At 40.3% G+C, this 23,546-nt stretch overlaps 1 protein-coding gene across 1 annotated transcript in view; it reads right to left on the reverse strand.

Moving 5' to 3' along the window:
* The window catches only part of LOC119656132 (MOXD1 homolog 1), a 169,723-nt gene that overhangs the window by 12,802 nt on the left and 133,375 nt on the right, over window positions 1-23,546 (reverse strand). The window contains exons 10-11 of the mRNA XM_038062464.1: window positions 8,282-8,430; window positions 8,005-8,171 (exon numbers count right to left, since the gene is read on the reverse strand). Of these exons, the coding sequence (XP_037918392.1) occupies window positions 8,005-8,171; window positions 8,282-8,430 (316 nt within the window). The remainder of the gene's footprint in view (window positions 1-8,004; window positions 8,172-8,281; window positions 8,431-23,546) is intronic.

Consider the following 23,546-nt stretch of genomic DNA (forward strand, 5'->3'; position numbering starts at 1 on the left):
CATATTTTGACATTGTAACAGGTGGATACAAACTAAAATTGCAAAATCGTAGCAGTCAACTGCAAAATATTCACTGCCAGGCAACGCGGGCGCGTCCTGTCGCTTGGTTGTGTGTATTGCTGCCTACAAAATCATATAAAGATATTTTAACAGGCAGTGCAGTTTGTGGCCGCGTGGCGTCCCGTAGCGTAGATGCGATCGTACCTTAAGGGGGTCATCCCGTGTGAAGGCCGTTTTCTTTGGCTTCCTTCAGCGCTTGGTGCCGTGTTAAACTTTTTTTTTGCGAATTTTGGTGTTTTTTCACGGCTTCTTCATTGAATAAATAAAAAACTACTGGATGAATCGCATCTATCCTAGTTTGCAGACCGTAGAAATATGTTCTAAATAAGCTGTGAAAATTTCAAAGAATTCCGTTGGATAGATTTTGGGCTATGGTGGCAGCCGATTTTCAACATGCAGTTTCGAGAAAAACGCATTAAAAAGTAGAATGCGATTTTTAACCATAAAACCTTAATTGACCATTAATCTGCTATACCTGGTCCATAAACCTTAGGTTTTTTAAAAAAACACATGTACAGCCTTGGCTTCAACTCTTGTCCTTTTAGCGAAGTCATTCGAACGTCATTCGGATCGATAAATACGCGCTTTATTACGGCGATCGACATAAATCTGGCATGTGAATTATGACGTGTTTAACACTATAATTTCCAAACGATTCACACACAGGATGAAATTTACTTTTCAATATTTTCTAATAATCCCAGCTTGCCAACGGTGGTATAGTCCACACGTTAAAGTACCGCTTATTTTTTTTTGCTAGCGTGGCACCCGAAAAACTTTTTCGGAGATTGGTGTATAAGCTGTTCTGTACTTCAATGGTAAACTATTATATTGGGTTTGAAAAATTGTTACTTATGCTCAAGGAATTGATAAATATATAGAAAAATGTTACTCACTGTATGGGTGGGGGTTCACAGTTCTGACAAAAGTGTGTGTGACAGACATATAGATAGACGAATAGCCAGACTAAAACGTCACATCTCGTTCTACAATGATCCGAAGAGGAAGATTCAGAGGGAAAGCAGTCTACTTCCTGTCGATTAGGTTTTCGAGGTGTTCTTTAATACATTTCAAGTTTATCTTAGTTATTATTTTTACGATACCAGGGAGCATGCAATTGCTGCACCCAAAACGGATATTTTGTTTTGGAATATTAACGATGATCACTCTCTGGGAAAGGCCACAAATTCCCAGGGTCTACGAATGACTGAAGGTAGTAACTCTACAAAAGTTGTTTTATTCTGGCGCTCATTCACAGTTGAATTAGCTGAAATCAAACATCCAGCTACGATATGAATTCGTCTGTGTTTGTATAGGATATGGGATTTTACCTTCGAGTGTAATGTGCGGTAATATACAGTTCCAGTGACGACATTTTCTCGATTTGTTTTCGACAGATTAGTAAATATATTAGTAAATATTAGTAAATGGTTTGCGGTGGATATGATAACTTGAAACCGGTTCATCCGAAATTAGAATTTTAAAAAAATTTCGTTAGTATATTTATGATATTATCTAGTCGCTGAACGAAGGATTTGTCAAAATGCGAACTTTTAAAAAAATACCGGCGATTTTAATAAAGGGTTAGGTTAGTTTAGTTCACTGGGGGAGCCATGCCATTGTTAGGCCCATTGTACTATCCCCGGAAATCGCCTATTCAATGGCCTCCCGCCTACGGCGTTCGAAGGCTTTAGCGAATCTAAGAATATTCTCCAGAGGCGGAGAGGTGCAGATTCTTCATTGAAGAGATCTTTACCAATGTGTCTTTGTCTGAGATCAGAGGAGGCTGGGCAGCTGCATAAGAATTGCATTGGTTGTACATAGTCGAAATTACTACCCCAATCTTTTCCATATGGCAGTTTAAGGAGCAGTGTTCCGTTAAAAGCCGTACTAGGGTCTGCATATTCCACTTCTTAAGGGACAACAAAAATGCGGCTCCAGGTTCTTTCGCCTGTCGGCAAGAGTTCAAATTTTTCCACTGGGCTGCGTGAATCCTTGCAATTTCACCCCTCAGAGTAGACTTGACAGTGGGTGGCCAGCGAGCAAGTCTGTCAGACTCCTCATCACCAGTGATGTTTGAGTGCCCCGGCACCCACATAAGGAATACTTCGTTCAGTCGGCCGAGTTTCAGCATGATGAAAACTCCACACCAACTGGCTTGATATGTCGTTGCTTTTTAGTGGTGATAATGCTGCCTGATTGCCGGAACAGATTCGAATGATGCAACCTCTCCATTTTTGTCGCAGACATTCTTCTGCTGCCAATGAAATGGCATATATCTCCGCCTGGGATATGGTCGCCATTTTTTCGAGAGGTCGGGCCTGTTCCATAATCGGATTCCCCGAGAATGCCCCTGCGCCCGATCCGCCCTCCATGATTAACCCGTCTGTGAAGGTTATTAAGTCTGTAATCTGAAAAGACTCATGACCATTTATTGAACATTCTTCTTTCTTGGTGATTACGACAGTGTATGTCTTTTCAAAGACGAATCTGGAAACCATATAATCAGCCGGCATCAGAGCTACTGGATGTTGGTCAAGAAATTTCCAGACGCCGCCATTCCACGGTTCAATGGTATCGAGTCTCTATGCTGAGACTTCTAGCCGACCAATATGTGCATTTTTCTCCTCCCTAGCATGTAAAGGATCCAACTGACTAATAGCGGTTCGATTCTCACGGTCCTTGTATGCGGTAACTTTTTCTAGGTGTTAAATTTCGGATTCTTTTATTTAAATTTTTTTTTAAATACTTGAAAATAATAAAAGCCATTATAAGAAGAATGAAAATAAAGTCCATTCTTAGAGCTCGAAGATGCGCATACAGGTCATAACGTAACGCAGCACCTATCTTATTCATTGCCTTATTGGGAGCTGAGGCGAAAAATAGTTCAACTTTTTATATTAATGAACAAGCAACCCACGACTTCTACTTGACCCTACATACAACTTTAAAAATTAATATCATTCGTGCAACGTTGAAAATATATTAAGACAAGGAATCGTAACCATGGAAGCGTTATTATGTATAATACTGAAAAAAGCATATTAAAAAAAATCGATATCCTTTCAGAATCTCTTTAAAAGAATCCCTTTGGAAAGTTAATCCTTCATTTATTGAGCTACAGCCTTTTGCTCTAGTCGACAAAAGTCAACGCTCCAACATAGCGTAGCCAAAGGATGATTACGAACAAGAAATATTCCTGTTAAGTCTCTTTAACTCAGATGATATCACAGAATGTACTTTCGCAAATGCAAAACTTTTCTCCACTCGATTTGTATCTGCTGAGGAATATTCTAACTTACTTTCTTCTTCGGTAGCTTATTGACCTATTTTTCTTATAAATCTAGAGCTGTGTGAGTTACATATAATATATTATTGGAAAAGTTATCCAATTTCATTTCTTTTGCACAACTTCTAAGTAGGTTCCGCCAGAAGTCACCTGTTGCTCTTGGATTCTCACGGTGAACAATACGTACGCAGTTGTAGATAAATGCATTGTTTGGGAAAATTCAAAGCTCTTTTAATATTTGACATGTTTTTAAAGTTTTGTGGGAATTTTACCTCTTGCCCTAGTAGAATTAACTCCCTACTTTACATATCTATAGCATAAAATTTACCTGCAAGCAAATAAATCTATTGCGAAATTTTGTGTGTGAAGTATGAACGCGAAGCAGTGAGTATATGACACGACATATGAGGGTGCAGAGTGGGGGAGGGGCTTTTAAATATTTCGTCACTAAAATTGGTCATATGAAGTATTAAGTGAAATATCTTTAGTAATAGTGTTCGAAAAAGTCTCTCTCAACCAGAGTGAAAAGTCAAGGGCTTTCAAATGTGACAGATATTTTTCTCAGAATGCTACTAAAGTATTTGGAGAACTCATGATGATATTACGTGAAATCTGGTTTATTTATTTAAAATTAACCTAAAAATATAGGCAATGTTTATGTTTTTTAATAGCATTGGGACCCATATAGACCGAAAGGGTGAAAGTAACGCTTCAATAGGGAGTAACATCAAAGTATGCCAAGATCATAAGATGTGTGTCAATTCAAGTGCGTAATTACGTTGAGCTCTTAATTAAGAGTTTTCAGGGGCCTTTTTATTTTTTTAATTTAAAAATCGTTAACGAATTTCTTACCCATTTCGGAAATAATTCCTATTCCATAGTAATTTCTAAATCCATATTCAATTTCCTAACTATGTTTATATTCCCCTGTAAACTGTAGGGCCGTAATTCCAACGCTTCTCCAACATTGGCTGCTGATTGCTAAATTACCCTTACCAAATTACAGTCCCATCAAGATCCTACAATACGCCGATGAGCTCATAGTTTACACCTCCGCGAAGGACTAAGTATACAGGCAAGCCCTTCCAAATTCATATTTGGATGAACTTTACTGATATCTTAATAATAATCGTTCGCGACAATCCAATTGAATGAAGGTCTTGAAATGTGTTAGAGCACTTCATCCATCCTGATGCTAATTCACAGTTGAGTGAGTGAGATTTAAACCGCAATCTTCCGTACGACAGCTTAGGCTTTAATCAATGAGCTGGTTTAGTTTAGTTTACTGGGGGGAGCCGCAGCTCCGTGCACTCAGGCCATTGTTAGGTCCTTTGTACTATCCCTGTAAATGGCCTATTCAATGGCTTCCCGCCTGCGGTGTTCGCAGGCTTTAGCGAATCTGAGAACATTCTCCAGAGCCAGAGAGTGTGCAGATTCTTCATTGAAGAAAACCTTGCCAAGGTGTCTTCGTCTGAGAGCTGTATGCACCTGTTGGCCCCGAGATAAGATTTTGGATGCTGCCTGGGAAGTTCACTTCAAGCAACCAATGTGCTAACCGAACAGACCGATATCTTACCAAGTGGAAATTGGTCTCCAGAGTGTTAAACGATTGTCTATCGTAGGAATAGAACAGAATATCTTTTAACGCCAACAAGTCATCCATCAATGTCAATTCAATTATCTTTCCAATCGTCCTTTATCTGGTCACCTACAATTTACCCAGCATCCCTCACGTACACAAGGTACTAAACAGTGTAATCTGCGTATTCAAATCAATATAATAGGTTCAATAAATCCATTCCAAAACAAGTCAAAACTTTTTGTTACAAGCAGTGGACGGAATGGCTGTATCCGCATATTTGAAAACGACGAAGGTACGAATTACATATCCAATCAGATCCTGTGGTCATGTCCAGATACGCGGTAAAATTCCTAAAAAGGTGCCAAGCATTCGCTAAAAGACGGCTCATGTTCATACTAGTGAATTTCCATTAAATACTAAAATGCTTCTAAGAAAGTGAATCTATTTAAACCAATATAGAATAACAAATTTTCAAAATTAATAGTAGTGAAATCGTTTCCCTTATTTTGTGCAAAACTCCAACTTTTCGAAAGAAATCCTGTATATTTGTATATTTTCGCAAAAAATCCACATACAAAACGTTCACTTCTAAACATTGTCCGATGGGGCCAAAACTTTCCTTTTTTTTAGTTTATAGCAAAGTGAGCATTTTTGGACCCAACGACCCTAGTGACGGTACTTTTTCTTTCGCTACATATACGAGACACAGCGGCAGATTCTATTACTAATAAATTTACTGCGCTCCAAAGCATCGTCAGATGTAATTGCGTTTCCTTCTATACCCATAAAAAACCTGTGCGTCCAATACAGATATATAAAACATCCTTAATCCATCCATCCATAAAACATCCTCAAAAAGCTTTCCGGTCCTTGGTATCAAACTTATTTTTAAAATGAAGAATGTCAGAGCAGACGGTCAAATAAAATGCAAGGCTATTAGAGAACGGATTAATTTATCGGCTATGTTATTATTATTATTATTCTGTTAAGGGAAAGTCGCACCGCGTCCTTGAAGAACTATTGTGCCCCTTTTACTGGTGTTGTGTACCTATTAATCATAGTATCTCAAGCAGGCCTATAACCGTTAGGAACTTTATTATGTTCCCTACTTCTAGATCTTTCAGCCTTGCATCTGGTAGTAAGTGTTCTCCCAGATACCTCGACCTACTTTGCATAAGTGCCGGAGACTGTCCCAGGACGTGTATAGAGGTTTCGTTTTCCTCCTCACAAAACCTGCAGGCAATGTCCGTCGATATCCCTAGCTTCCCTAGGTGATAGTTCAGCCGACAATGACCAGTGAGAATTCCCACTATGATTCGGAGGTTCCTTTTGGTGAGGTTTAACCAATCCTTCGTGCGTATGGGCTCGTATCCTCCAATAAGCACCCTGGACTGCTCCATCTTCGGTAGGCCCGCCCAGTATAGTTCCCGTTCCTCTTCATTTCTTAGATTCATAGCCATGAAACCATTCCCGATTCCATAGAAGGGTTCTGGCCCGCGTAAAGGCATCCTTGCTCCTTTCTTGACTAGTTCGTCCGCTGCCGCGTTGCCTTCCAACCCAGCATGGCCTGGAACCCAAAGTATCCAGACCTTGTTGGACGAGCCGAGTGTATTCAGTCTCTCAAGGCATTCCCATACCAGTTTAGAGTTCACCTGGTTGGACCTAAGTGCCTTGATCGCTGCTTGGTTATCGGTGAGAATAGATATGTTCTGCCGCCTATAGTTCCTTTGCAGATTAAAGGAGGCACATTTGTCTATGGCGTATATTTCCGCCTGGAATATGCTAGTGTACCTGCCCATTGGCTCAAAGTACATTTTCCTTGGACCAATGACACCGGCACCTGCTTCCTCTGCTGTGAGGGATCCGTCAGTGTACCAAGTAATCAGTTGCTGGTTTAAGCCGTATGTCGCAGCCACGCTCTCCCAGTTTGCTTTGTTACTCCAACGTGTTTCAAACTTCTTATCGAAGTGAAACCTCGTTGTCATATTATCCCTTGGAATCAGTAATTCGGGGTACCGCCTAGAAAGAATATCGATCTTCCTTCGATTTGGGCAGCTCCCCGTCTCACTCATACTACCGGCCATCCTGAATATTGCCCTCCTTGCCTGCATCTGTATGTGCAGATGGAGAGGGGTTAATCCCAGAAGGACCTCCAGGGATGCCGTTGGGCATGTCCTCATTGCCCCACTGATACACACGCAAGCTAGCCTTTGGAGCTTATGTAATTCCCTGGCTTGTGTGCTGAGTTCGGTTCTTCCTACCCAGATTACCGCTCCATAGGTAATCATTGAACTTACTACTGCAGTATGTACCCAAAGTAGTATTTTCGGGCTGCAACCCCATTTTTTTCCTGCTATGGATCTGTAGGTCATCAGAGCCCTCGTGGCTTTCCGACAAGTGTTTCCGACATGTGTCTTCCAGAGTAATTTTTAGTCTAGCGTAATTACCAAATATTTGACCTCTGTTTCTCGTTTCACCTCCATATCATGTAATGTTATGGCTCTCAAGTGATCAAGCTTACGCCTCCTAGTGAATGGTACTATGTAGTTTTGACCAGTTTGGATTCTATCACATAGGGTATCTTCATATTTGCCCCTACACATTAAAACAATGTCGTCCGCGTAACCCTGGACTTGTATTCCAGTATTTGTTAACACGTCCAGGAGTTCATCCACTACCATACTTCGCATCCACGGCGATAGTACCCCACCCTGTGGACAGCCTCGAGTAGTGTTCATGATAATAGAATTTGTACCTGTCGGTACCTCGGCTATGTTACTCAACAATAGAGAACTTGTTTGGGGTTCAATATGCGAAAGTACTATTGTATATAGCAGTGATTTTCAGAAAATGTCTGTAAGCAGTTTTCTGCTGAAAAATTTCATCATTTCCGTGTGAATAGACATAAATATTGATTTGATTAATTTGACACCTAATCAATTAGAGCCGAAGTTATCCTTGCCAGCTTTATTAATAGGCAACCATTCCATTGATGGCAACAGCGCGCTGAGTACGCGATAACTTATTCTAATTAGGTCAAAGATTCAACGTTAATAAAATATTTTCCACTTACTATTGACACAGATTCGTTAACCACCCTACAGAACGTCATATGTTTGCCCGTTATCATCAGTTGCTCCACACGCTTCGTAAACAATGGTTCGTTCCAAGGCAACTGGTTGAGATGCGATAGGAAGGTCCTGTCATGGAATTCCACTGGGTCTGATATAAGCAGCTTATCTGGAGGAGATTGAAAAATAATTAGCTCATAAGTTTCCCAAATCCGACGGCCTCTTTTTATTTACTAGGATATCTCTTTATAAATATGTTTTGGATTTTTTCATACATACTTAGTAGTGATTGTTGGAGGAGCACGTCCTCTTCATCAGCATACATTTTATCCTTTATTCCTTTTTCCGAATGAATGCTTTTATTGCTTGGCAATTTCGTTGGCGGGACAGTTGCCAGTACGGTTGTTGGTAACAAATCGACGATATTCCTGCAAAATAAAGCGAGTAAAATTACAAGGACAATGTGAAAATCGATAGACAAATCCTGCATCCCTTTAGTGGGTGTAAATATTTCCCTTGATATTGCTTACTAAAGATATTTATTAATTTATGTATTTGCCAGTTTGCAGTGTTTTGATTTATTTAGAATGCAGACATTCGGTAATGCTAATTTGGTGATTCAATGATTCTTACTTATTTGATTATTATGCACTCATTCATTTTATGTAGCACTTTTTGACGCAAAGTATGGCGAGATTGTGGGATTATTTTTTAATTTCATTCTATTATTGTCTACACCCTTTCAAGGATAACATAGATTATGAATGGTTTATCCTGATTGTTCCTTTACATATACATATATTGTGTTATCCATAAATCCAAGTTTGCATCACATTTGGCATAAAGACCTTCGATCCTTTTAAACGGACAGTTGAAAAAGAATTCGATGGCACGTACACTGGACGTGCACTACTGAGTTTCCGGTATTGGTAACAGATGCTGCGGATTTGAATTGCAAAAATTTTCCATGGTGATGAGGACTATTTTCACGGAACGATGAAAATAGACACTATTTGCATCTGGGGCTATGGAAACGTCAGAGAATTACCGAGAAAATAAATCATATAATATTTTGGAAAATGATGGGTGAAATTATTAAAATTGTGACGTACGATAGTTATCAGAAATAGTATTATTGTTAATGGCTTATTGTGATCAATTATGGGTAAACTTCGTTTATATATGGGATTTCCACCTTTATATGGGGCGACCCACCATTCATACGCGATTTCGGTAAGGGTTCTTGGGGATTTGCCATATTTCCCTCACGACTCCCTAAAGAGCTGGCACTCTTTCTTCAATTCTCTATATTAATCAGCACTGTAATTTGGCCTACATAGTACTTTGTTCAATATTGGCTGAAGCCAGAGTAGGTGGTTGTTGATGCGAGGTTGTTGCGATTGAGTTTGGCGGGCACTTTCCACGTGCTGCTTCGATATAGCAGGAGAGAAAGGAGGCGAAACAGTGTTAATTTGGTGTTGGTGTTGATATAGCTTTATTTCCATTTGGGAAAAAGTAGCAAAAATATGATTTCGTATTGGTATTCAGATATATAAATTGTTCGACGCTTTCGATGTTCGAAATAGTGTCAGACTGAAAACCTCTGTTTCATTGCATTTATCCTAAATTCGGCTTTCCTTCTTTCTATAATATCTGCGTGACGAGCATATGTGCTTGACGCAACATTTTCTTTCCTCCTATCAAGCATCCCTCAACACTCACTCCTTTAGGATTCTCAATTTTAATCCCGACTTCAGATTACACAAAAACATTAACGTATTTTAAATCTAACTTCATAAATGATCATTTTATCTGTTTTGATATTTGACATTGACTATATAGTAAAGTGATAATTTATGTCACGAGCCGTCAGAAGCTACTCAACCGAAAAATTTGAAAAAATTATAAGGCTGCTCCTATCCATCATATCGATATTTTTTCAAATAAAGTCAATAATAGTAGATTACCACATTTTTTGGTAATTTTGGAAATCATCAAATTCAGTAGTACTATAGGCTGTAATATAAAGCATGAGTTTGGTAAGGTTGGACAAAATCCTACAATTGCAAAGAAATTTATAATAGGTTTCTGTAAATTTACTGCAACCTAAGACATTGAACATCAATATCACATTTCGGTGAATAGTCTGACATACTAAATGTAGAACCGACATACAAATCTGGACAAAATCTTTCATAACTGAAGCACCCAGTTTCCGCTTTTCGACTTGTACATATGTTTGTGTCGAACAATAGTGAAAATTAATGTATTGCAGATTGCTGCGAAAACAGCTGACAATGCGGCTTGGGATTGTTATAGGTGTGTGTGGCCTGTTCGCGGAAAGTACCGCTGATGAGGTTTCTTTGTTCTAGAGGAGGTTAAGTTGCGCAGTGTTCGTTTCAAAAGTCGTGAATTTTAAGGCAATGGCGGACATCCCATGGGTTTTTAGAAATAGATCCAAGGTGTGTGTGAAGACTGTGGCTGCTGTTATGGGAGCAGGGAGGCAGAGTCCAGCCGGCTCGGATCTTCAGAGCCAGCCCGTAGCATTCACGAAAGAAAGCAGCTCTCCCACCCTGTAGCTAGAAATCTCTCTGAAGTCCCCACAGAATGGTTTACCCAGTGTCCGTAGCCTGACTCTAGCTAGAACTGGGTAATCGCAGAGAAAGTGCATGAGGGTTGCCCTTCCTTCGCCGCAGCTTCGGCAATGCGAACTGTAGGGTATGCCGAGCCTAGCGGCATGGTCCCCTATGGGCCAGTGCCCTGTGCAGACGGCCGTAATCTTGAATGCATTTGCACGCGTCTGGCATAGGGCTCTCGTGATCGGGCTATGCTATCAGCGGGCCAAATTCTCCTTGACTTGGCACAGCTCGTAAGCCTTCGCTTTAGGCCCGCGGCTGCTAAGTAAAGCGAGTAGACTCGGCCCCCGACAGCCACCAGCGGAACACCGACCGCATTCGCCGAAGGACTGCCAAGAGCAGAGCCTCGCCTGGCCAATCCGTCACCCCGCTCATTCCCCTTGAGCGTGCCGCCCAGACGGTTCAGCGCGTCTCTGCACTGTCCACCAGCCTGGAAGATGTTGTCGCTGAGTACAAGGCCTCGACGGCTGCTTGGCTGTCGATCAAAATGATTATGCTACGCTTGGGGCTCGAATCTCGCTCCAGCCATCGCGAAGTTTCTCGTGAAGTTCAGATTGCGTGTGGCATAGTCCGTGGGGAATGCCCAGATTCCCGATGTTTTTGTGGCCGTGGGATTTCGCTGCCCAGCATTCGGACTTACGTAGTCTGACGGCACTGCACGCTGCAACGTATTTAATGTGGTGGTCTAGGGGGAGGAGATGCAGGAGTACATTGAGAGCATCTGCCGGGCAAGACTGCAGAGCCCCAATAGCACCTGCACAGGCGGTCCTTTGAATCCTATTAAGCTTCATCCTATTGTATTTTTTCCTCAGAGCCTGCCACCGTACATACGGCCGGAGACCCCATTTCTTTGCAAAGGTTCCCTTGCAGGCATTGAAGGCTATACAGGCCTTCTTAACCCTCAGTTCTATGTTCAATCTTCATTTTAGCTTTGGATCCAGGATTACACTCAGATACTTTACATTAGAGGAAAGAACCAACTTTTGTTCATTCAGCCGTGGTAGATGGAATTCAGGTATCTTTATCTTGGTGGTGAATAGCATCAGTTGCGTTTTGGCTGGGTTTATGCTGAGCCCGCATCTTGCGGCCCACAGGCACACCTTTCGCAACGCTTCTACCATGATGTCGCTCATAATGGATAGAAACATCCCTAAAACTAATATCACGAAGTCTTCGGCATACGCCACCACGCTGCTGTCCAATGTATATAAAATTTTGTCCATTACTATTAACCAGAGCACCGGTGAGATGGCGCCACCCTGGGACGTGCCTCTGTTCACAGCTCTAGTCATGTGGAATATCAAATGAAAGTTTTGACATTTGTTGGAGAGTTGGGTAGTGCGAGGGGTCGAGAAAGTGATCATTTCTTTAAGGGACCCATTCGCAGGAAACGGCCCAATTGAAAAAATTGAAAAAAATCAAGTAACTGCCACTATATGGTGCCTATGCTCTGAAATATGCTTCATACCGAAATCGGTGCAAATAAAATTAATAATAATATATTACTATAATATAATTTTTAGTGATTGACTGCAAAACCCCCCTTAAGTTCATTCCAGCACCATGCAAATCGCACTATTAATAACAAAGTTATAATAGGTCAAAGTGGTCGCTTCTTTGGAAATTCAAGACTGAATGTGGATACTCTCACATAATATATGCATATATTACATGATACGTAATATTGGGCAAATGCACGCTCAAATGTCTTTACAAAAGAAACATACAAAACCTTTTATACTTGAAGCGTCCAGCTTCCGGTTTCCCAACTTGTTATGATCTGGGGATGCCGAGGGAAGGTGGGAAGCAAAAAAACTGGGATTTCTGAATATATGCGACAGGGGAATCATGAGGACGTGATCAGTCGACTTTCGAGTTTCTCCGGCACATCTGCGGTCGAGCTGGGGTATTTGTTTATTTTTTTTCATTTTAGCTTCGCGTCTGTTTCTATTCTAATTTTACGCGATATTTTATTTGGTATTTCAGGTTCGAATGTAGTGGCCTGGTTAAAGGATACGTGAAATTTTGGTTAAAGACAGGTGAGCGAGTGAAATGTCCAAAAGGAAGCTTGCTGTCACCCCCTCACATTTACGAATCTGACTAGCACAGAGTCCTACAATCACATGTCGAGTGGATACCTGAGTGGAGAGTTTTCGCCAACTTTTTAGGTTTTTGTTTTTGTTCCAAAATATCTTCGGAATGCTGATATTTTCAATACGGAAGAATCCACAGTGAACAGCAGCTTGCTCTTTATCGATCTGGCCTAGTGTTCCTTCTTAGGGTTCAAGGTTATTTTAACCACAGCGACAGCAGACAACACGCAAATACCTTCTCGAATTATTTCATTCTTCTTCGGGACCTTAATGATTTTTTTATTCATTCCTTGGAAAAGACCTCGTCTTCTTATGAATAGCGTATGTGAAGTATGTATGTTATATGATAGAGAATCACGGTGAAATCTTCCTTTCGACACCTCAGTTACGCATCATCGTGGATAGCAAGTCTATCATTAGCGTTCTTCACTATATGGTTTTTTGAGAATTACTTTATTATACAAACCAGAAACAGTTCAGTACTGCAATGACTCTGTGCGATCTACATCTAGAAATAGTGTAGCATGTTAGTTGACAAACAGACGTCTAATGTTTAACGTAATTTTAAGTATTGTATACCAGAGTAATACGTCAATTGGGTTTAGTGGGTTCTATGCGTAGTGTTTAAATTCTATGTCAGCTGAAGGTGCTAAAAAATGGTAGAGAATCATATGCTTTTCTACTGGAGAAAGTATGTTTTCTATAATGTCCACAATATTCTATTATTTGAGCTCGCAGTATCTGATTAAGTTTTAATCAATGAGAATAGTCGACAGAGAGCAGGCTCGTTTCCGCCCTGAATTCTCCTCTACCGACAGTCTTAACGTCATGCGGACTACATTGAGCGGTGTGCGAAGTTTAGGTCCTTGCTGTCCCAATTCGTTCAATCAATTCGACTAAAATCAAATTGTCAAAAAATGTTTCAGACGAAAAAGAATGCAACGTATTTAGTATTGAAACTTCCAGAATAATCTATGTTTCTTATTTTTTGTAGGTAAAGACTTATAAAAGTGAAAAATTTTAATCTACCTCGTGAACACTTTCTCGGTTCTGTTCTTTTTTATTGATTCGGAACGAAAAAGAACATTTCATTCTTCAGAAGTAATAAAAGGAGCCGATTTTTTCAGTGTGTGTCTCATCCACTGCTACAAAACACGTTCGCGGGTATTTGCCCAGAATTCTGACCTAGTTTTCATTGGAGTTTTCGGGTAGCACAAGCTGTCAATGTTGATGTCTCGCTCCTATATAATACCGTTAAGTAAAAAATGCAATGTGAAGCAGGGGACATGAAAATCATGATGAGATTTTTTCTCCACTTTTGAAGTTGCTCATTACTGAGGATAAGAAGTCTATTCTTAATATTCTTCAAGAGGTCGTTGGAAGGCTTACCATCCTGCATGCTTTTCATGTTGTGCTGTATCAGATAATTGCCTAAAAATTAATTCTCCTTTATCGCCTTATCGGAGGTTTAGCAGGCTTTTTTGTCTTCACTTGCAGCAATCATTAAACTCTTCACCTGCTCACATTCGTCAACCAGCCAGGCGTATGGCACCGTCTCCAGTAGTAGCTGACAATCTGTTTTCATCACCATTATCAACGGCGCAACAACCGGTATCCGACCTAGGCCTGCCTGAATAAGGAACTCCAGACATACCGGTTTTGCGCCGAGGTCCACCAATTCGTTATCTCTAAAACTGTCTGGCGTCCTGACCTACGCCATCGCTCCATCTCAGGAAGGGTCTGCCTCGTCTTCTTTTTCTACCACATATATTATAAATATTATCCTTATCCATACGGATTAGGTTACCCGCCCACTGCAACCTCTTGAGCCGGATTTTATCCACAACCAGACGTTCATGGTATCGCTCATAGATTTCCCCGTTATGTAGGCTAGGAAATCGTCGATCCTCATGTGGAGGCCAAAAACTGTTCGGAAGATTCTTCTCTCGAACGCCTCCAAGAGTTCGCAATGTTTCTTTCTAAGAACCTAGCTCTCCGAGGAATATGTAATGACTGGCAAGATCATAGGCTTACACAGTAAGAGCCTTGACCATATGGTGAGACGTTTCGAGCGAAACAGTTTTTGTAAGCTGAAATAGGCTCTGTTCGCAGCCAACAACCGTGCGGGGATTTCATCGTCATAGCTGTTATCGATTATCATTTTCAACCCTAGATAGGAGAAATTTACTGACAATCTGACACATAGATAAGAAGAATTATTTGCAGATAACTTAAATGAGTACTGCAATCTATGTTAATAAGGAATGCGGGAGAAATATGTTTATATATTGTAGAAAGCTTAAGTAGGTCATGTGATGCTTTTATGACTGCATATGCAGGTAACAAGCATACAGGTTAAGAACTAAATGCTTAAGGGCGGGATGTAGATATTTGGCAAAGCAAAAAAGCGGCAGGCCCTAAGGAGCCACAAAACGCAGATACACCTTCGAGGAGAAATCAAAGGAAAGTTCTGAAGAAGGACGAGTTCAGTTACTGGAAGCATTTAAGTGTTAATTAGGGCAAAGAATGCAGTGTAGTTAAAATAGAGGATAAAAGTTGGCAAAATATATCCTTAGTGAGGGAAATTCTTCTGCTAAATGCAGAAGAACTTTTCTATGCATGCCGGTAAATTTGGATAAAGTTTGGAAAGTTTCGGTTGAAAAGAAAGGTTCGTTAGTTATCAGCGATTTTCTACCTACATGAGAGCAGCAAAAACTTAATTTTTTATGCTTATCTTTAAAAGAGTCACATATACCTGGGTGAACCACCACCACATGAACTCAATATTCTTATCGTGCACAGTGCGCAAGTTATTGGAACGGGCCATTTATAATAGACTACTACTAAATATCTAGAATGATGCGATATTTCAGAATATGACAGCTGGTTGTCGACGCAATTAACACAATCATAGGGTTCATTAGAAATGTCATCGACAGGGTACAAGAAAGTAGCAGTACTAGGATGTGCTGTGAAATCATTACCCCACTTGGGCGGCAAGTGCAGTCGGAAATGAGCAAGGCATACAGTCAAAGAATCTATCGGGATTGACAAGGAGTGGTTGGAAAGGGAGGTTGGAAATAGTGGAAACCTTCAATAAAATGTCTTGGGGTAATATTCGATAAAAGCCTGACAATTGAAAGCCACCAGCACGAAAAAGCAGGCCGTTGTTATCTCAATATTGTTGGTTGCAACACTTGTCTGGGCAGAATTAATAGACAGGCTACCTCATTGAATATTTTTAGTAACGGTATTTCTGGGGTGTTTGCAAGGCTTCATCGAAAGACACAGTGTTTGTGCTGGCCTCGCGGTGGAGACGAAACATCTGTTTAAAACCAGGCAATGAAATCAGCGGGAACAGCGCTTATTGAAGCGCTTTGTTACTTTCTCTATCTGGTAAATGGGTTGAGATACATCGCCGAAATGATGATGCACATGCCGACTGTTTCTGAAGATCGAGTCCTACTTAATGCGCAAGTATGAAATGAGAATTGTTCCTTCATTGGTTCCTCGCATCATGAAGTAATATCTGCCGAAAGTTTTGCGAGGACCCAACTACGACGTTTCTATGGTCGAAAAATGTTCCGTTAAATATAAAATGATCAAAGTTGCAGAACCTGCCAAAATTTTCTCCGTTGGCGCTATGCTCCCGAAGACTTGGTCTTTTATCATGACCACAATACTACCTTTAGGAAATCTCTATTGACTGCATCCAGGAAGCCTTTTTCTCATTCGTATCTATATCAACTCGTCATCAATTAGACGGCAGAATCACGGTTACTATTATAGGACTTGCCAGAGTACAAGAGCACAGGGAGAGTAGGAGTGTTCATTAGAATCCATTGGTGTGTGTACTTTCCAAAAATGAATCTGGACAATAGCCGTCGTAATACAATAATAACCAAGGCATGTGTAACTCTTCATAGCTCTGAAATTTTGAAATTTGTTGGCTATTAGGCTTCGAATTTTTAATATTTTATATATGCTTTTCACGAGAAGCAAGAAATACTTTGAATAAACAGTTAACCCCACAAAGGTGTCATTATTTGAACTAAGTTTTTCATGTTTGACGTTTATCGTTATGACTTTAAATTGAAGGTGACATGCTCACCCCTCCCTTTCCCTGAGAGGGATGAATATTTGTCAGACATTCAGGACTACAATATATCTCCCACCTTGCTATTAAAGAAAGGGCTCTGGGTCTTCATTTGTCAAGTTGGGGATTAAATATTTGGCAATGATGATACATTGGTGTTTAGCTATATTATCCCTGTAAGGACATTTTGCATGATGGAGTGGTATACAAGGAACTTATGCTTATTGACACCTGCCTAGATGAAACAAATTCGTGTTATAGACGGGAAATTTAGAACTTCAAACCAGTAGGTAAAAACGCCGAAAGGGACGAATCGCTAAGAAGGTAGCAATAACGAATGCTTGAAAAAGGGTCAGAGGATCTATAGGTTTGACCCCTAATATACAATGTAGTGGTTACAGTGACATCACAGAGAGAGCTGTTATAATCTCATTCCCATTTATCACTAGTTTCACTTGACCTAATTCGAAACTCCACAAAGAATATATCATCGCTGTGGGAATCCACCCTTTGAACATTTTTCCATATGTGCCCCCCAACGTAAATCATAAAATGTGGTAAAACGGAAAATGCCATATCCTGAATTATTTTTCTGCTTGAGCAACAAAACGTCTTCTCAAAGAGCTTTGCGAAAAACTTCTTTCAAATTTGGTGAAATATGCTGGCCATTCGAGGCGAAAATCGGCTGACTACATTCAAAGTAACTTGGAATTTTCTTTTCAAAATGTGAGAATGAGGTTTCGAATCAACAGGTTTGAATCTTCTGTGTACGTTAGTAAAGGGATTGTTTTTTTTCCTCAGGGTTAGAGATTTAAAAATGACATATTGGTTGGGAGCAGGATTTGTGCAAATCCCACAACGACAGGTAAAAGAATTGAAACCTTTAAATGAATTTGTTTTGTGTCCTTTTGGGTGTTTTTGGTAGTATTAGATTAGATATTCATGCTATGTGAGTTGGTACCTTTAGGAAATATCCATATGTATCGAGTCTCCGTGAAAGTAGTTAGCCAGTTGGGTAAGCAATATTATCGTAACTAAAACCCACAATGTCTCCTTTAGAAAATAAACTTGCGACGAAGGTGTTTGTGGCTACCGGGTATGGCTAAGAGATTTTATTCTGTGATTCCGGAGAGAATATATTTGGCTTATCATATCTTTAATTCAGTAAACCAGCTTGATGCCATCCTGTATGAAGAATGAGATCTGAATCAGCAATATTTTTCCAGTCCGATATAAAAAGTACAGACTTCAAGGGATGGCAGTGTAGAAGAATGAATTAGGTACAATAATATTTCCGCAGAGTTATTTTTCCAATAAAATTGGACGGCTCCGCTTTTGGTTTCCAATTACCTGGAGAGGGAAGGGAACCATTTTTTAAAACTATACCATATGGTGTTTGGAACGTTATAGAATTCTCTTCCAATATTTCAGCATATCTTACAAGAATGGAATTAGGAAATGTGAAAAATGCAGGACAATAGGAAAGTAGATTTGAATTGATTTTGTACTTTGTAGACTCTTTTCATCTGCAAAAGGATTGCTCTTATGGTCATTCAAGTTTTCTTCTTTCTCTGAAATATTATTTTCACTTGCCACTTTTGTCTGATAAATAATCCGAAATGTAAATTTTGATACTAATTATTACACGTTTGCTGGGAGTTCTGGCCACACTATACTTTAGGTAAAGGTTGCCTAAGCAGGTAAGTTTTTATACGATCTGTCCATGGTAGCTACTGAAAACTGACTCTTTATAGGTTAAGAAGGGAATTGGGCCGGGATAGGAGGAAGTTGACTGATGAAGCTCCATTGCTGCTGTTCACGACCCAGTGAATTTCATTAATGGAGGAACTGAATCAATAGCTTGCAAATGATTTCCCTCTGTACCGTTTAAAGGTACTAATAAGACCTCATGCAAAAGTGGAACAGTATATGCTGGGGATTGCGTTTCCAATGGGAGCTTGGTTTTGTTTATGCAGACTCCGAATACCTAGGGACTTCTGGTCACCATGATGGACCTCTTATGGGCTTTTCAAAACCGAACTCGGAAGAGCAAGTACGGAATATGTTGAATAAACCGAAACCGAGGTTAGTAGGAGAGAAGGTGATAGCTATTCGAAGAAGAATAGTCACCAGTCAGGGGACAGTGGATTCCGGGCAGTGAATATTCATCGAAGTCAAAGCCGACGACTTTTGTAAGTGTTGGTACTTAGCCTGGAAACCATTCTCATCAAAATGGGCACAATAGCCGTAATAGTACATATGCAACGAAACAGTCAATATCCGTGACACCTTTCACGCCGATCGAAAATTTCAGAAGAATTGGGTGTCCGTTGGAATCCTTCTCTAAAATTAGAATCAGAACGTCAGTCGTATTGTGACGAAGATTGCAAAACAAGGAGGAGGTTGGTGCTATTGACAAGTGGAACGAAAAAAACAAGACTAAGTCCCAGGCAATTGTTACAATACAATTTCAATTCTATTAGTTACAAACTATTACCGAAGTTGTAGAACAATATGGACACCAAGCTGTCTGAAGTAGTCGCCGAATAAATAGCAATGCGTTGGAGTAGAAGGGAGCTATTCCACGTTCTGACTCTTCCCTGTTAGTCCGCGAGTTCTACGTCGTCGTATGCACATGCTTCGCTAAGACTATCGGGAACGTGAAATTCAAGCTAATGTATGCTGATTGTATTCCTAGCGGAACTGTGGCTTGTATCTTGTTGGCGAGTATCCGCGTTGATAGAGACAAGACCATGCAATATCTGCTTTTTCACAACTCTGCGATTCTCATGCTAAACGAAGAAGAGATCCAAAAGAATAGTTCGTTGCCCAAAAGCTAAAATCTTCTGCTCTTCGAAATCAAACGATGACCAAGATTCAATTAACTTAAATAGCGAATACATGACGTTTCGACTGAGACGTCTTCCCATACGAAGACAGAAATTGCTGAACGCATCATAAAGGAGCGCGCCCACTGGGAGCAAGACGACACAACAGTTTTACTAACGCTCACTGGGAATGACACGATAGATTGGCTAACACCCACTGGGAACGATACAACACAATGTTACCTAGTGTATTTGCAAGATGAACATATTAAAAATACCATTATTAACATATGTTTTACGTAGGTTGCCTTAAACAACAGACAGACAAATGTCTGTGCCAGTGTCAGATAAATGTTGTCTTGTATAAATCACTGTTTCAGGCTAGCCTCCCTTTCGGACAAACCTGTGAGCTTGTGTCAGGCAAATGTCTGTGTCTGCCTCAGACATCAAATAGACAAATGTCTCTACAGACAAAATCTTTTTCTGTATCAGACAAATGTCTGTGTCTGTCTCAGATACCAAACATACTTTTGTCAGACATCAGACAGACAAATATCTGCGTCAGATAAATGATAAAATCTTTTTCGGCATTAGACAATTGTCTGTGTCTGTCTCAGATGTCAAATAAACGTAAGCCAGAGAATTGTTTGAGTCGGCGTCAGATATCAGTCAGACAAATGTCTACAAGTAGCAAACTAGTAAAACTGTGGTGTCGTTCCCAGTGAGGGCGCTCCTTAAGTTAACAGGCGCATTCGAAATGCTGGTCTTGGTCAATTCGACAAGAGTGGAGTGAACGTTTAACTATAAAAGGTTTCAAGATGTCACAACAGTCCAATTTATCTTCCAATCCAAAAGGAAGCCAAACTGTTGATAGGCTGCGATGCCAATGCATGAGACATACTTTGTGGCAATTCGGAAATCAATAAATAGGGGTAGATCTTTTAATTTAGTCAGTAGTTCCAATTTATCTATGTGAAATAGGGGCAGCATGTCGACCTGCTTTCCAATCTCGAAAAATTGGCTGGTAGAAGGTACTATCATCTTATGAACTGATATTGTCATTTCTAAGTAAGGAAACTGAATAGTATGCTGGCCCCAAGTCCAGATAAAAGGGGGGAGTTTAAGTTAATGTCTTTTGCACGGTGCTCAGTAAAACAAAAATGAAATGTTGAGATCAACGAAAATGATCAGAATATTTTGCTAAATTCCAACTGATATCTCTTAGTTTTAGGACCCGTGAAAGACGGTCCAAGAAAATGCATTTAATGTCGTTACAAAAATGATCATGCCCTTTAAAAAGCCTTGGAAAAAAGCTTGGGAATGCACCTCATTTATTGAGGTCCTGTCGTGAAATAAGCTAGTTACAGGACATAAGCAAATTGGTCTGGAGGTGGCATTTGCCGTCTACTAGAAACTCGACCTTGCGTTGCCAAAAGCTGCGACATAGAATGCGAATGCGGTAAAAATGGCTTTAAACTCTAACATTGTGGAAGTCAGCATATTCTATATGATATCGGCATTGCTATCTTCCAGGGTTCCTGTGAAGCCACTAAAGAAGTCGTACCATTTAATGACCGGCTGATGATGCTCACCATTAAATTAGCTGATCGCACGATTCATTTCTTCAACCCATACCCACCTGAGGAAAATGACTTCTGGCAACTACTGACGCAAACACCTGTAACGTACCTGCTGAAGACTATATCGTCATTGTGAACGATCTTAATGGTCATGTGGACGAAAAGGCAGACGACAACAGGTGCCATGAAGGAAAAGGGGTTTGGAAAACGCAATGCGGGTGGCGATCGTATAGTCGATTTTGCAGACAATCACAATCTTGCATTGCATGGTTTACTAAACGTATCTCATCTTCGTACATTTTATAGTGGAAACAGTTAAAACGCAAATCGACTATATTGTCATAAGACGCTGGCATTTTATCTCCATCACTGACTGCAAAGCCGTTTCCTATGAGATGATCGTACCTTAACATTGGCTTTTGATTACTGTCTTGCGAATTAAGCCAAGAATAAAACGACGTGATAAATGCACTGGCCCGGTGCGAAATTAAGTAATGGGGCCTTCCTGAGAATAGGGAAGGGATCTCACTCTCTCTCTCTCCGTTGCTGTTCGCGGAATTAAGCTAAAAACACGATCCACAAAGCGGCCTATGCAACGCGATATTTGATTTTGGAACGACTATGTCCAAATGATATTTGATGAGAAGAAACGTTTCTATCGTAGGGTTCTTGTCGAGAAAACATCGGCCAGTAGGGAATTTTACAAGAATGCTAACAAGAGCGGTACATTACAAAGACCTTTACGATAAACTTGCCAACTAGCCAAAAGCTGACACCAACGCGGCGTTAATGGTAAGAGCGGTACTTAGCGAAGTGATTCGACGAGCTACCATGGATAGATGGCGGGAATTTTTCCAGTAAATTTCGACAGGGTTATCCACACGAACTACCGATATTTGTACCAACTTTTCTCATCAGCGCTACAGAAATTGGGCAAGCAATAGAGCCGGAGGACATCGTAACTGAGCTTTACTGCAATCCGAAGAGTAAAGTTCGAAATGTAGCTGGTTTATTGAAACCACTTCGTATCTCTGTTGGTGTTTATCAAAGAATCATCCTCTCATCACTCCTTTTTGGTCTTCTTATGTATACACACAAGCAGGGGACATCCAAAGTCCAGCGCTGTGAAATTGCTTTACGCACCACCCCAACTTGGAAGAAGTAGCGTTTCATAACTGGCGTCGTTGTGATCGACGTATGAACGAACGTCTCATATTTAAAATTTAGCCCAATGACGTCCGCCTTACTGCCTCCATGGTCCTCAATGCTGGCTGATCATAAAAGACAATGAACGATGCCTCATGATAATGGAGGCAAAAATGTTGCGTTGCTGAAAGTGGTGCAACACGACATGAGCAGATCTGGAAAGAAGACATCGATGATCGATATTGGGGTAGCATCTATCGTGGGGAAATTGTATAGTGGTATAGACATGTAATTCCTGCTGATGAGAACTAACATGACAAGTTTGGTCTGAAAGACTAAAAGGCTCACGAAATCAATGTTGACTTGATACGCTAGATGGTGATTTGAAAGCCTTTCAGTTCCATCCAGATCAGGCTTATGGCAGAGCAAAATGACGGAACCGTTCAAGACGAGTCGACTCCGCTTTTGAACGGGACAAAGACTTAAGAAGGAGAGGAAGAACTGAAAAGTTAATTTTAGTATTACAACTGCATAGTCTTCAATTTGAATCTCACCGTAAAGTTTTTGAAACTATTCAGAGATTCTAGGAGAACCGACAAGAAGTCGTTTAGTCAAGTTATAAGAATGAACCTCCGTCAGCATTCGTACGATAGACAATGTGAGATCAAAGGTTACGAAATCAGAGAAAGCAATGAAAGGTTTCAAATATTTAGAGAAAAACAAAAAAAAAATATTGGGGGAAAGATAACTAAGGAAATCTTTAATATCTGCTATAAGCATAAATACTGACATGGTACGGTATTCATTGCTCATCGTAAAAGGCGATTCAAAGAGGCAGAAATATTTGGGATAGCAAAAGAAATAAGTGGGGTGTACCAAACTTTCGAAAATTCAAGTTAGTTTTGAAACCTTCTCCTTGCCAAAACATTAATAGCGCCTCGAATAGGAACTGATTTCACGGCTATAGCCTTTCACTATTTAAATGAGTTTTAGATTTATTCTTTGATCAGCGGCACACATTTCATGGCCTAGCAGTGGGTTTTCGACAGAACCGTAACCGTAGAATAATCAGATCAACCAAATCACGGACAGCAGTTTGTGATTGTGAATGTGCGAAATAAAAGAGGTGCTGTGTTTGCGTGTCACGAAATAACGTTGATCCTCA

Source organism: Hermetia illucens, chromosome 4 (genome assembly GCF_905115235.1).
Source record: "Hermetia illucens chromosome 4, iHerIll2.2.curated.20191125, whole genome shotgun sequence".
NCBI classification, from domain to species: Eukaryota; Metazoa; Arthropoda; class Insecta; order Diptera; family Stratiomyidae; genus Hermetia; species Hermetia illucens.